Source organism: Girardinichthys multiradiatus, chromosome 2 (genome assembly GCF_021462225.1).
Source record: "Girardinichthys multiradiatus isolate DD_20200921_A chromosome 2, DD_fGirMul_XY1, whole genome shotgun sequence".
In the NCBI taxonomy this organism is placed as follows: Eukaryota; Metazoa; Chordata; class Actinopteri; order Cyprinodontiformes; family Goodeidae; genus Girardinichthys; species Girardinichthys multiradiatus.
Genome location: NC_061795.1, coordinates 43,460,057 through 43,474,890, shown reverse-complemented (window position 1 = coordinate 43,474,890; position 14,834 = coordinate 43,460,057). Strand labels below are relative to the sequence as shown.

The window sequence follows — 14,834 nt, the reverse complement described above, 5'->3', positions numbered from 1 at the left end:
GTCCATCTCATTTGATTAAGCAGAGTTAGTGTTGATGCCTATTTGGTAGAACAGTCAGTTGGAAACCCTGGGAACCACAAAAAGGTTCAGGTCCTTAGATTTCAACCAGGTTCTCTTTTTAATGGAAGTAGACTTCAACACCTTCTTTCTGATTTGTTGCAGAAGCATTAAAGGTCCTGGACTGTTTGTTGATTAATGGAAGAGCTCATTGTAAAGACTAGTTAGACAGTCGGATTAGTTCTGGGAATGTCAGTAGAACTGTAATTCCATCTTTGGCTGTTCTCCTCCATCAGACATTTCGACCGGCTGCCATGGTCATCGAACGATCATCGGACTTCGGGAAAACCTGGGAGGTTTACCGTTACTTTGCCTATGACTGCGAGACGTCCTTTCCGTCTGTTTCCCATGGTCCGATGCAGACGGTTGATGATGTCATCTGTGATTCCCGTTACTCGGACATTGAGCCATCCACTGAGGGCGAGGTACTATAGCTCCTGAAAACATTTAGAGGCAACTGTAAGGATGCAGCAGCATTATCACAGTGGCATCGTGATGATCCATTATGGTGTACCTTTGGTGCTGTTTGGTCATTTCTTGAAATGTTTCTTCTTTCAGGTGATTTACAGAGTCCTGGATCCAGCGTTTCGGATTGAAGACCCATACAGTCAACAAATCCAGAGTGCGTCTCCTATAGTCGGTCATTTGACCGGAGTCTGAGTTAGCACAGGGTTACTGATCAGTGATTATCATCTCTTTGTTCAGACTTGCTGAAGATCACCAACCTGCGGGTGAAGTTCACCAAACTGCACACGCTCGGGGACAACCTGCTGGACTCTCGAATGGAGATCAAAGAGAAGTACTACTATGCCATCTATGACATGGTGGTCAGAGGAAACTGCTTCTGTTACGGACATGCCTCTGAATGCGCACCTGTTGAGGGAACTGGCCAGATCATGGAGGGCATGGTGAGTCCTGAGGAGGTGTCCTGATGCTGTTGGGTTTGTTCAAAGTAGTCTTACCTCCCCCCATTCTCCGAAAAGATGTCGCCACATATACTCTTCCTTCCAAACAATTTAGTTTCACAATAAAACTTAATTTAAAGGCAGACCCCCCAACAGCTTGGCCCTGCTAAAAAGAGTTTATCTCTGTAGGACAATAAAATACTGTTATGTCAGTTTCAGTCTCCTTAAATTATTTTGTGTTTATTTTCAGTGTTGCGTTCATATAATTTCTCTTTACAGGTAAACCTGTAATCTGTGTGTGTGAATCAGTTAACATTGAGTCTACATGCATATTAATCATTGTGTGTATGAGTACTTAATGATTATTAATTAATTATGTGTATCTTTTAGGTTCATGGTCACTGTATGTGTAACCACAACACTAAAGGACTAAACTGTGAACAGTGCGAGGACTTCTACCATGACCTTCCCTGGAGACCAGCCGAGGGACGCAACACCAACGCCTGCAAAAGTTAGTCTTCATGGGTCCATACTGGTCTCGAATGTCCTACATGGGTGTAAATTGGTCCAGAACTATCCACATGAGTGTTAACTGGTTCAGAACTGTTCAGGTGGCTCCACATGTGTAAATCAGTCCAGAATGGTCCACAGGGGTCTATACTGGTGCAGACTGGTTGCCATAGGTTTATACTGGTCCAGAATTGTCCACTAGTACATAGTGATCCAGACTGTCCATAACAGGTCCATACAAGTCTGGAATGGTCCACTTGGATGTTAAGTGGTCCAGAATGTTCCACATGGGTCAGTACTGGTTCGGAATAGTCCAAATGGGTGTGAAATGGTCCAGATCTGTCCACGTCCATTAACTGTGGACCAAACTAATACATACGGTCTATGTAGTTTTAAATTGGTTCATGAATGCCCATGTTCGTCAACTGTGGTCCAAAGTGGATTTACTGATTTCTCACTGCTGGTCCACATTAATCCATAAACCCCTATTCATTCTGTTGGGTTATGATGAGTCACACTTGATAATTGAGATGTAGTTTGTGATTCTGAACGGATCAGAACATGAAGGAGCTTGACTCTGTGCTGAGGTCAGAATCACACTGTGTCTCTTTCTGTCTGAAAAAATATTCTGAAATCTGAAAAATCAAAGGTGAAACAGTAGCTGCAGATAAATTGAGTGCCAGGTTGGTAATGAATGTTCCTTCTTGTTCTTCTTCTGTACTCTTTAGAGTGTAACTGTAACCAGCACTCGGACTCGTGTCACTTCGATGTGGCTGTGTTCATGGCCTCTGGAAACGTCAGCGGAGGAGTTTGTGATAACTGTCAGCACAACACGACCGGACACAATTGTGAGCAGTGCAAACCATTTTATTACCAACATCCAGAGAAGGACCTCAGAGACCCGAACAGCTGCCAACGTGAGTCTACCTGTGTTTTATTCAAGCAGAAACCGATTGTAGAGTGTAGGTGTTTCCTGATCTCCATGAGCCTGTACAGATTTCTGTCTTCAGAAAGAACCCAGGCCCTCTGAGACTCACAACTGTTCAAACCTCATCTGGTTGTACAGTTTCTTTGCTTTGAAGAAACTGTTTTATTTCAAAATGCCCTATTTGTCTTTTCAACATGGTACTCTCTGCTGAAGTCCGGTGTCCTGATCAGATTTCAGGCACTCAGACGTTTTCATGAAGGAAGATTAAAGACTGAAAATGAGACCAAACATGGAGGAATGTTTTTATGTTGGAGGTCTTTGATGTGGTTTTCCAGGCTCAGACCTGCCTCACACACCATCTACTCATCTTTATTCAAACATACCATAGTCACGCTTTTAATCGTCCATGCCTGCTCCTGACAGACGTCCTGATGATCACAGCGGGGCATTGTGGGAAGTCTGATAGACACAGATAAGAAACACATCTGGAGATTCAGTTTTTAATATTTTCATGCCAGATCTGAGATATTTTTTTGAGTACAAGAAGGTGGTGGACCGCTTTGTGGCATGGTGTGGAAACAATCATCTCTCTTTGAATGTGACTAAAACAATGGAGATGATTGTAGATTTGAAGAGAAACAGGAATTAGTCAAAAACTATTTCTATCATGGGAGAAGAAGTGGTGGTGGTGGAGGAGTATAAATACCTCGGTGTTCACCTGGACAACAGACTAGAGTGGAGATCCAACTGTGAAGCCATCTACAAGAAGGGACAGAGCAGACTGTACTTCTTGAGGAAGCTTAGGTCCTTTGGTGTTTGCAGCAAGATGCTGCATATCTTCTATAAGTCTATTGTGGAAAGTGTGATCTCTTCTACCATCATCTGCTGGGGAAGCAGCATCAGAGCCAGGGACTTAAAAAAGCTCAACAAGCTGATAAAAAAGGCTGTCTCTCTTCTGGGGACTCCTCTGGAACCTCTGGAGATCATTGTGGAAAGAAGGATTCTTCATAAAATGAAGAACATTATGGAGAACCCTGAGCATCTTCTTCATGAGACTGTCCTACAACAACAGAGTGTCTTCAGTCAGAGGCTTCTTCAGATCTGCTGTAAGACGGAGCGCTACAGGAGATCCTTCCTGCCCACAGCCATCAGCATCTACAACGGCTCTTTGAGGAAACCTTCATAAAATGAGCTATAACAACATTTAATTTCCCTTTGGGATTAATAAAGTATTTTTGAATTGAATTTGAATTGAATTGAATTTTAGCTTCTCCTTCTGTCGACATCAAACTAGAGTTCTGGTCTTCTCAAAGTGTTGTCTCAGGTCTTCTGACATTGACTGGCTATTCTTGATTGAAGGTACTTCAGGGGTGGAATGTGATGTTTGTGTGTGCAGTCTGTAACTGTGACCCTGTGGGCTCCCTGAATGGAGGAATATGCGACGGGATGACGAATGTCCGAGTCGGTCTGATTGCTGGTCAGTGCCGCTGTAAAGTCAATGTGGAGGGAGAACGCTGTGAGCGCTGCAAACCGGCGCATTACGGACTCAGTGATGAACTTGAAGGCTGCAAAGGTATGAAATGGCTCCCCACACCTGCACCTTAAAGATACAACACAAATACACGTTGAGATGTAGAACTCTTCGAGCTCAAACAGAATCACTGTGCAGCAGTTTTCATCAAAGCTCACATGAAAAACTCACTTCATTGATCATTTCTCAGAGATCCACTTTTCTACTGATAGTTTTCCAGATGATAGAACAGTCCCACTGATAAAACATTCAGATGTTATCAGACTGGACTGAATTCAGATGCAGATAAATGTTCCCTTTCCATGTAAGTCTAAAGAGTGAAGTCCGATGTAACAAAGATCAGAACCACTACAAAAGGACATGTTATCTCTGAGAGGCTTTTAGTCTATACGGGCCAAGTTGGTTAACTAATTCATGTTATGTTCAGGAGGAACCAGGGTCACTCCTTGAGGTTTCCTTCACATTTTCTGATGGCAATCTTCATGATTCTTCCATGTGAACATCTGACCAAAGCTGCAAACCCGTCTCCAAACACATTATTGCTGCCCATGCAGTCTGATGAAGACCAACCAGAGACTTATTCAGAGGGTTTCTATCTACCGATGAAACCAAAGCAGAAGACTGGTAGAAAACAAATTGGTCTCACACACACTGAGATTGGTCAGTTAAACCCATCACATAAGATTGGTTAAGACGTTTATCAGCTTAAGTAGAGGAGATATAAATGAATAAATAAATAAACGTCTCCATTGGTGTGCCTTGCAGCAAGATGTTCCTGGGTTCGACTCCCAGCCTGGGGTCTTTCTGCATGGAGTTTACATGGAGTTTACATGTTCTCCCTGTGCATCTCCGCAGGTATTCTGGCTTCCTCCCACAGTCCAAAAACATAACTGTTAGGTCAATTGGTCTCTTTAAATTGTCCTTAGGTCCTTAGGTCATGGTTGTTTGTCCTGTGCTGCCCTGTGTTGGACTGGTGACCTGTCCTGGGTGGACCCCTCCTCTAGCCCAATGACCACTGGAGATAGGCGCCAGCCTCTCTGCGACCTTGAAAGGACAAGCAGTTAGAAACTATGGATGGATGGCTTCTGTACCATCAAGATGCCGACATAGAAAGTTTGATAAAGTAACCACAGAATCTCCAACACCCCTAAAAGGTCTGCATGCAGAATGCAGTAAATTAATGGGTTTTCCACCCGCAGCATGATGTCTGTTGAGCTTTTTGAAGGACTTTACCAGTGAAATTAAAATATATTCATGTTTGAGGGGTTTTAGTCTTTGCAAACAGGACCGTGATTAACTATTGCCGGAGTTAAAGATGTTGTTTTACATATTTTTCTGACTAAAACATAAATATAAATAAACAAGATCATATAACCTGAAAATGCATCTAAAATATTGATGAGTTTGACTGAGAATAATTAGTTTATTTTGAGCTGGAAGTTTAAAACACTTATTCCTACCATACATGGGCACTGATCTAAAAGTGGCACATACTTTGCTAGAGGAAGCTGGTAAAGAGGTAAACAGGATTTTAGATTAGATTTGTATTTTTCCTGTGCATCTACCACAGTGATGTGAGTTCTTTTCTTTTTTTCATAAAATAAAGCAAATCGTGTTGGCCAGACTGTGAGTATAGACATTCCAAAGTTTGCCGTGCACCAGAGAAGGAGGGAACCTTTGTTCAGTTGAGGTGCAAAGATTTCCAACGTGGTACAGCCAACAGTGCCACAGGAAGGAGATACAGTGTGCACAGTGGTTGGAAGATCTGAAGGCCTGCCACAGGTTTTATGAGTTTTATGAAGTCGCATAGGGGTTATTCTTTAAGTGATTCATTTCCGCCAGGACATAGAGGCTAAAGTAAATGCAGAACAATAGAGATGGTTTCAGTCTCAATTTGCTGTCACACTTTGAATTAAAGCCTAGATCTGCTTAGTACGGCGGTAGTGGTATCATGGTTTCATTCTGTTTTAATAATAAGCAATAAAACAATAACCTCAGGATTATACCTGGGAATTTTTAAGGAAGATGTCAGGACGACTGTGAGAACTCCACAGAGTTGTTTATAAAGCTGAAAAACAGATTTTGAAATATGTAACAAAATAAAGACAAATGTGCTCAGGACTTTAGGGAGAAAAAATGGGAAGTTCACCATGAGCCTGAAACCATTTCTATCTAGCCCAGACAGAAGGAGTTACTGGGTGTATATTGAGGATGCAGAGCGGAAGTGGTTGTTGTTAATGTGTGTTGTTGTGTTGGTTGCAGCTTGTACCTGCAGCCCCCTGGGAACAGCTCCTGGAGGAAACCCCTGTGACAGTGAAACAGGAAGCTGTTTCTGTAAACGTCTGGTGGCTGGACGGGACTGCAACCAGTGTGTGGTGAGGAAATACTCTGATTACTCACATTACTGCACTAATTCAACCAATTGGCTCGCAGTCCTCAGTGGTGACACAGAATGAAGCAGACAGAGATCAGGATGAAGTAACATCAGAAAGCCACTTTGTGAAATAAAATGTGAGAGCCTCGGTGAGAGAGGGAAGACTTGAGGCTGTATAAATGTGTGTTTATTGTTGGGGCAGGGGATGACTGACCTTCTGGCACAGCTGGAAATCAGGTTTTTACAGGCAGCAACAAGCTGGGAGGTCTGCAGGATGACTTGTCTCTAATGTCAGTGATTGGTCTGCAGGATGAACACTGGGGCCTCAGTAACGACATGGATGGCTGCAGACCATGTGACTGCGATCTGGGAGGAGCCATCCACAACCGGTGAGCTCTGCGTTCATTTTAACACACCCTCACCTTGAGGTCAAACGTCTTGGACAGCCAGACATGGCCATGTTGGCAACTATTTTGAATCCATTTGTGGACTACTTTCCATGCAGTGAGAAGGCTGATTGCTTGAGACCTCTTCAGGTCCTTTACCAGACCCACAATCTGCCATAATCTTCTTTCTGAAGGCCTCAGACAGCTCTTTGGATCTCACCATGGTGGTTCACCCTTACTTCAACAGTCAGGAGCACCAAATTAAATGTCTGAGGTTTAAAAAGTGCAAAATGCCGCTTAATGATGTTCCTGTTGTGCACCTGATCAGATATATCTGTGTGTGTGTTTAAGTTTAACCATTTTATTGGGAATAATTTAATTTATGCATCCCCAGAAATCACATTTTTAGTGCAATTTAAAGAAAATTTCAAGGGGTACTGTTTTCATTTTTATTTCTATTACGATGAATATGAAAACTATGAAATTTGTTAGAAACCTACGCAGGCTGTTGTTGGGTGTCCTAATATTTCATTAATGTATACTAAGCTGTGTTCTCCAAAACAAGGCTGAAGTCCCGTGATCATCAACGAAATGTTACAAAAATTAAACAATGAGGAAATTACAAAAATAAAAAAAGATAAAGATAAAATTCCTGACATAAATCCATCTCCCTGACCTGATGTGTACCGGGAGTTAGTTTGCATCTGGTCAGTAAACTGCAGTGTTTGATTTTCTCCCCGCAGGTGTGATCAGGTGAGCGGTCAGTGTGTTTGCAGGGATCGCATGTTTGGTCGTCGCTGTGATCAGGTGGAGTCTGGATTCTACTTTGTTGCTCTTGATCACTACACCTATGAAGCTGAAGATGCCAAGTTTGGACCTGTGAGTTTTCCTTGTTACCTTTTTATTTAATGGAGTTCGAATCCTGTGTTACCTTTACTCTGGAAAATAAAGGTTAAACATTTAATCAAAAAATATCAGATTTCCAAAATCTACATTCTGAAAAACTCACTCAGAGAAACTTTACTCCAAAAAATAAAAACTTTGCAGCAGAAATCAGGTGGAAAAGAAACAGAGGTACATTCCTGTTAGCTGTTTTCATCATAACATACGAAGCACTAAATTGGAAACGAAAACAGAATTAAACAGACCTGTTTCTCTATCTTGGTTTCATTTGGTTCAAAAGAGTTTTTTTTTTCATCTTGCAGGCAATAGAACATTTAATGATCCAGGGCCTGAATCTTTGCACATCGTGGAAAAATACTCTATCTGCTCTCAGAAACGTGGTGGCTAAATACCTTTTCCCTGGAGGTTCAAATTAAAACCTTTAGCTGGAATGTTTCTTTAAATGTTAATAACAGAAATTAAACACAAACTGTCTTTACGGTGGTTAAACTTAAATATTTGGATGTTTGGGGTTCCACAAGGCCGCATACTTGGGTCCCTGATTTATTCAGACACGGTGTCCTTTTTTCTGTGCTGTTATATAAGCAGTTGTGACAAACATTCCAACTCATTTGGCCTCCAACTTCAGGCACTTTATGTTAAACATATAAAAAACACCAATGGTAAAACAATATGTTAAAATAAACAGCAAAAAGGGAATATGTTTTTCTGCTTTAACTATGTGTTTGATAAGTTAGTTTAATAAAAAATAATTTGTACATTTTAAACCAAACTGGGCCTCAGGTCTGCTCAGATATTACATAATTAAATGTTTACAATATTTCTGTTCAGAACTAACGGTCTGCATCTGACAAACTTTAGATACAAATAGATTATATAAGCATGACACTCTGGTACAGTCACCTTGTAACACCTTTTACTTATAGATGTATTAGCTGTGTGAGTTAACAAAAGAGCTCATAACTAAGTAATAAGATGCTGGAACTGAATTATTTTCATGTTTTGTTCTGCTCTTATTCTGCTTCCCTTTTTAAAATAAATTTTTTTACTGCACCATTTTCTTCAGATGGCTTGCCTTGTTTCTTAGTATTCCTAACATCTTTATTCTACTAAAAAGTGAATCAGAATTCAAGTAGAGTAGTTGCACTGTTTGTAATGTGTCTGTATCAGCCTTTGTGTCTGAATCAGAACACTTGTTGGTCTCTGACCTTCACCCTCCTCTCTGTGACACTTTAGGGAGTGTCATTGGTCCCTAGACCCCACCCTCATGACCGCAGTCCCACCTGGACAGGTGTTGGCCTGGTCAATGTTCCCGAAGGGGCCTTCCTGGAGTTCTCTGTAGACAACATCCCCCATTCCATGGAGTACGACATTCTCATTCGCTATGAGCCTCAGGTGAGATGCCACCTATGGGTTGGTCTGTAGGTCTGAGCTGGGAGGTTCCCAGTTCTCTCAGATACCACAAAGCAGCATAAGCCTGTGAGGTGTGTTTTCAGTCAGGAAGACTTTCTATTTCACTTTACTGTGATGTACATCTGCAGCTGCCAGACCAATGGGAAGAGGTTCTGATGACAGTAATGAGGCCTGGACCAATCAGAGCTGACAGCCGATGTGTCAACACGGTCCCAGACGATGACAATCAAATGATCTCCCTTCACCCCAGCTCACGGTGAGCAGCCAGTGTGCTGTTTCTTTAAGTCTTCAATGGGACTGTTTGACAACACGGAGAATGCAGTGCATGGTGTTTGCATGTTCTGTATCAGAAGATCTCTGCTGAATGGTTTATAGTAACTGTCCACTGGAGGGAAATGAGTTGCACTTACACAAAGTAAAGCAGTCTGAAAGACCAGAAGATCTTGGACCAGGGGAGGCCAACTCCGGTCTTCAAGAACCATTGTCCTGCATGTTTTAGATGCGTCCCTGCTTCAACACAGCTGGATTAGTGCCTGAACTACCTCATCAGCATGTCATCAAGTTCTGCACAGGCCTGGTAATGAGCCATTCATTTGATTTAGGTTTGTTTAACCAGGCGGAACATCTAAATGATATAGGACTTTAGCTCTGAGGGCTGGAGTTGTCCAGGCCTGTACTGGACAATCCTAACCGAACAAAATCTAATAAAAACCTGATACACAAAATCTGAGATCTGAGTTGGTTTATTGTTGTTTTTTTAAAGATGAGCCTGAAGTCATGTGTTTGAAATGTATGATAACTCTGTGTCCATAGCTACGTGGTTCTGCCGAGGCCGGTTTGTTTTGAATCTGGACTGAACTACACGATCCGTCTCAGTCTCCCGCTGTACTCTGCTCTCAGTGATGTCCATTCTCCGTACACACTCATCGATTCGGTGAGGAAACCTCAACTGTTCAGTTTCTCTTTTCTGACCTTGTTTCTACCCAGAGAACCCACTGAGGTCAGGGTTCACCCACTGAGTCATTAACACCTTTTTTTCAGGGGAGACCGGGGGTCCATAGTGTGCTAACTGGACTGAGACTGCAGGGAGTGATGATGATTTAAAAAAAACATTTTAAACGCCTACAGAGAGCAGTAAATGGCTGGATTCAGTTCTGCACATCTTTCAGAGTTTTAGCTCAGTTTTTGTTCTCCATCTCTCAGATCGTGCTGATGCCGCACTGTAAGAGCCTGGAAATATTTACGTCCTCTGTGGGAGGGGAGTCCAGCGCTTGGGAAACGTTTCAGCGGTATCGATGTCTAGAGAACAGCCAGAGTGTAATTAAGACCCCGATGACTGACATCTGCAGGAACGTCATCTTCAGCATCTCTGCCCTGCTGCACCAAGGAGCAAAAGGTATCCTAGTTCACCTAAAACTAAACAGGCTGAGCACTCAGAATGTACTGTCACGCGGTGATGATGGTGGAAAAGTATTTCCTGCTTTCCGTTTAACCCCTGACTCTGACCTTTGACCCAGTCCAATCAGACTGAAAGCAAAAATTCCCCTCTGGGTTTGATTCCAGATTGGCTGATTCAAAGGAGATTATTTCAAATGCACCTCAATGTTTTTTCTGACTGAAATAGTTGAAGTGAAACAGGAAGAGCAACCAGAAAAACGTTTTTTAAATCAAGATGTGACTTCATCACCATCTATGCTCACCAATGAGAACAATTCGCTTCCAACTTCTAACCTTCTCCTTTACATCCATCAGATTTCATCACCTATTCTTCTCCTGCTGCCTCCTTCCAGCTGCTTAAAACAGATCTGTTGTCTTTGCTGATCCCTAAGCACCTCTCATCAGTTTTCAGCCTCCAGCTTCACTTCCTCAGCAAGACCCAGCTTGCTTCTTCTTTGATATCCCCTGAGCTCATAAATTCCTCACGTCTCTCCCAGGATGTGCAGATGTAGTGTTTTAAATTGTCCCTTGTGTTGCACTCCACTCCCCAGAATGCCAGTGTGACCCCCAGGGCTCCCTCAGCACGGTGTGCGATCCCAATGGTGGCCAGTGTCAGTGCCGACCCAATGTAGCGGGCAGGAACTGTGACAGATGTTCTCCAGCCACGTTTCAGTTTGGACCGAGCGGCTGCAAAGGTCAGTCACCTTTCCATGAATAAACAGTAAGTCTGTAAGATAAAGATCTAAACCTCAGCATGGTCATAATCAATGAATGAAGATGAATAAATGGTGCAGCAGCTGCAGAGTTAGAGCCCACATGTTGATTCAGTCAGATGTTCCCCCTTCTGTGTGGAGTTCCTCATGATGTTGTATGTGTTGCAGAGTGTGCATGTGACCCTCAGGGTTCCCAGAGTCCGATCTGCGATCAGCTGACCGGTCAGTGCACCTGCGTCGTCAGGGCGTACGGTCGGCAGTGCGATCGGTGCCTGCCGGGTCACTGGGGCTTCCCGTCCTGCCGACCCTGCGCCTGTAACGGACACACGGAGACCTGCGACGCCGTCACCGGCCGCTGCATTGCCTGCAGGGATCACACCACCGGACACAGCTGCGACAGGTGCTCCCAGGTGACCCGCAGGAACCGGCTCTGATCTCAAATCAGATGTATCTAATCTAACTGATTGTGTCCCACCTGTTCAGGTGTCTAGACGGTTACTATGGCAACCCGGTGCTGGGATCGGGTGACCACTGTCGTCCATGTTTGTGTCCCGACGGCCCCGACGGTTTGCGGCAGTTTGCAGGAAGTTGTTACCGTAGCGACACCTCTGAGCAGGTGGTGTGTGTCTGCAACACGGGATACAAGGGTAAAAACTTTCTACACACTGACTTGAAGACAGAACATGTATGACAGACCATCAGGCCTTCCTGCGGTAAAAGTTCGGCCCGTTCCATTCAGGGGTCCAAATCCATTAGTGAACTCCAACCTGAACATCTCTGTATAACTATCCCTTAGTTAAGTGCATCCTCTGTGCTCTTTTTAAGACTACCATAGAAATATTTTGTGAAAACAAAGTTATTTCTGTTTTTTTTTTTTTTTATAAATTTTTCTTTCTTTTATTAATGCCATTGATTTCTTTAGTCCTCACCATCAAATCCAAATATTTATGAATTTTCTGAACTTTAACTGCTTAAATGCCAGTTTTTTTTATTTTTTTAAGACAAAGAAAATGCAAAATGCGTTTATTTATTGTATTTTTCCTCATCCAGAATCAGCCATCCCCTGTGTGCAATTTTGAGTTTTTGAAGGAAATATTTGTAAATTTGTTAGCAATATTGACCCTAATCTAATTTTTGTAAAAAGACATTTGTAAATCATTAGTGTCAACTGTTTCCCCTAAAAACAATCTGTCTTAAAGATTCCCAAAGAAATATTATTTACTATCAAATTAGTTTGAGTTTTTTTTTTTGTGAATACCAGTAATAACTTCAGTCCTTAACCTGAAAAACATATATTTGTGATTTTTATTTTTACCCTTTGAATGCTATTTTTAGCAATTAGACCCTCTCTTTTACTGCAAATTTGAATTTGGGATTCTGATCAGGATTTATTTTTTGTGCAAAGCAAAAAAAAAAAATGCTTGCCACAGAAATATTATGTTTGTTTTATAAAATTGTAATAGCGGTATCATATATACCATTATTACCTTCACTCCTATTTACACAGGGTTATTTTTTTGTGTGGAAAGTGGTTAAAAACAACATATATGCAAAATTTACAGTATATGGAAAAAAGATCTTCACCTTGTGAAAATGTTATACAACATGAAAAATGTAAGAGATTTCAACACAAGATATTACAAAACGTAAAATAAAAGCAGAAATCAAATGGCAATGATGGTGTATTTACATTTGAAATATTTCAAGTAAAAAATTAATTGAGAAATGAAAGTTTCCACCCAAATATTGCATATATTAACAGCATTAAAGTTATGCAAAAATAAAACTGAAAAAGTACAGAAATACCAGGGCATTCAGGAGGGATAAAGAGACAGCACAGGATCTGCTGGGAAAAGGTACTCCTTTATGTTCTGTAGGTTCATGAGAGCCTTTTGTATGTTCCTTCAGGTTCAGAAGAGAGCCGAGATCTTCTGAGGACTAAACTAATAAAATCATTTTATGTAAATGCTTTTACAAACCTAAAACACTTTCTAGCTCTTAGTTTAGTACAGAAGTCATAAACACAAACAATGCAGATCCAGAGCCCAGTTACTGTCAGAGGAATCTGTTCAGAAGCAGAAACAGGCTGTTTTAGCTGTAGCTGGGGAGGAAGAAGCACAGGTCCACTTTAGGTTAAAGATGACCAGCACACAGCTCCAGAACTTTAAGGAACCAACCCTCACCGGTTCCTGCTATCCTGAACACTGATTTGCAAACACTGATTTTCAGGCTTCAGCTTGAAAGCTGTGTATCTGTGAGAGAACAATGCTTATTGCTTCAGTTAGTTTATCACACATGAGAACTGAGATCCAGAAGATCCATAAAAATCTACCCAGTCTGACCGACGACTGAGCAGGGAGTCATGTAACCACTGGGTCAATTGTTGCAGGTCATCTCGGTCAGAATAAAAATCCAAATTCAGGCTGCAGAACTTCAGAATGGTCACATGAACTTGATTATGTGTGTTTTTGGTCTGAGGTGTCATCACAGAACGCCATGTTTAAGTGAAAGTGGGTTTTAATGTAGTTGCTGCATGTAGTGCATGGGTCAGCTCCTCTCTGCTACATGCATGAATTTATATCAGGTACAACCTCAGTCAATGCATGTATTACCGAGGAGGGACGAGCTCTGAGCTCCAGATGTTCCTCTGTGGATTGTTTTATGATCCTGACTGCTGCTGTCTGCAGACATGAAAAGCTTTTAATTTGAGGAGAAGCTGCTCTGTTATTCAGTCTGATGGAAACTCTGAGAGTGGGACGTGTTGAGACGTCAGGTCTGTTATTAAAGCAGGAAATAAGACGTTCAGGCTGAAATCAGCTGCTGACAGACACGTGAATCACTCACTTTCTTCTTTGTTTCCATCTGACAACAGAAATACCTGCTGAGAGGTGATTGAACATCTGTGTCAGAATCTTAAAGCTTCAACTAGGCAGGTCGGCAGGGTGAAGGAAGTTCCTTAGTCTGCAAGTGGAAAGATCATTTACAGTTCAGTTTACCCAAAATATTCCTATTTTTAATTTGTTTTTCTTTAAATAATTGTCCTTCATTTTGTCAGTATTTGGTAGCATCACCTTTTAAACTGTATGATTTGGATCAGTCATTTTGGGTGTTTTCCCACAAGCTTCTCACAATAGTTTGCTGACATTTCAATATTTACTCCTGATGTTCTTTCCTCATGATGCCATCTACTCTGTGAAGTACATTAATCTCTCCTGCTGCAAAGTACCCCCACAACATGATGCTGCCACCCCCGTACTTCACAGTTGGGGTGGTTTTCTTGTCCTTTTTCCTCCAAATGTAATGAAGGTCAATATGTTCAAATGTTTCAACTCTAGGTTCATCAGACACACAGGGCATCATTCCAAAAATTAGAGTGTTTGTCAGGTGGGTGTGTAAAATGAATTTCACAAGGTGATTATCTATTGTGAGAAGCTTGTGGAAGGATCCCCACTGAATTGGAAGGAAAATGCATTTCTCATTGTTATCGGGACAAAGAACATAGAAATAAATGTGGTAATCCTAACTGACATAACACAGGAGAGGGTTAGTCAGACGGAGATAAACAAATGTCTGTCTTTTTATACAGTGTATGGAAATGTCTGGTTTCCACTTTCCAAGAGGAAACGGCCACATTCAAATGACAGATTAGCTTTAAGATGAGAAGTTGCTCTGATTGG

The 14,834-nt window shown here is 41.9% G+C and overlaps 1 protein-coding gene across 1 annotated transcript in view; it reads left to right on the top strand.

The window, feature by feature from the left end:
* lamb1a (laminin, beta 1a) overlaps positions 1 to 14,834 on the top strand; it is a 32,713-nt gene that overhangs the window by 7,033 nt on the left and 10,846 nt on the right. Inside the window, exons 5-20 of the mRNA XM_047346866.1 lie at positions 294 to 482; positions 616 to 679; positions 763 to 965; positions 1,353 to 1,473; positions 2,201 to 2,389; positions 3,797 to 3,973; positions 6,194 to 6,306; positions 6,615 to 6,694; positions 7,435 to 7,570; positions 8,831 to 8,989; positions 9,136 to 9,263; positions 9,821 to 9,941; positions 10,211 to 10,403; positions 10,996 to 11,139; positions 11,326 to 11,557; positions 11,641 to 11,804. Coding sequence (XP_047202822.1) covers positions 294 to 482; positions 616 to 679; positions 763 to 965; positions 1,353 to 1,473; positions 2,201 to 2,389; positions 3,797 to 3,973; positions 6,194 to 6,306; positions 6,615 to 6,694; positions 7,435 to 7,570; positions 8,831 to 8,989; positions 9,136 to 9,263; positions 9,821 to 9,941; positions 10,211 to 10,403; positions 10,996 to 11,139; positions 11,326 to 11,557; positions 11,641 to 11,804 — 2,413 coding nt within the window. The remainder of the gene's footprint in view (positions 1 to 293; positions 483 to 615; positions 680 to 762; positions 966 to 1,352; positions 1,474 to 2,200; positions 2,390 to 3,796; positions 3,974 to 6,193; positions 6,307 to 6,614; positions 6,695 to 7,434; positions 7,571 to 8,830; positions 8,990 to 9,135; positions 9,264 to 9,820; positions 9,942 to 10,210; positions 10,404 to 10,995; positions 11,140 to 11,325; positions 11,558 to 11,640; positions 11,805 to 14,834) is intronic.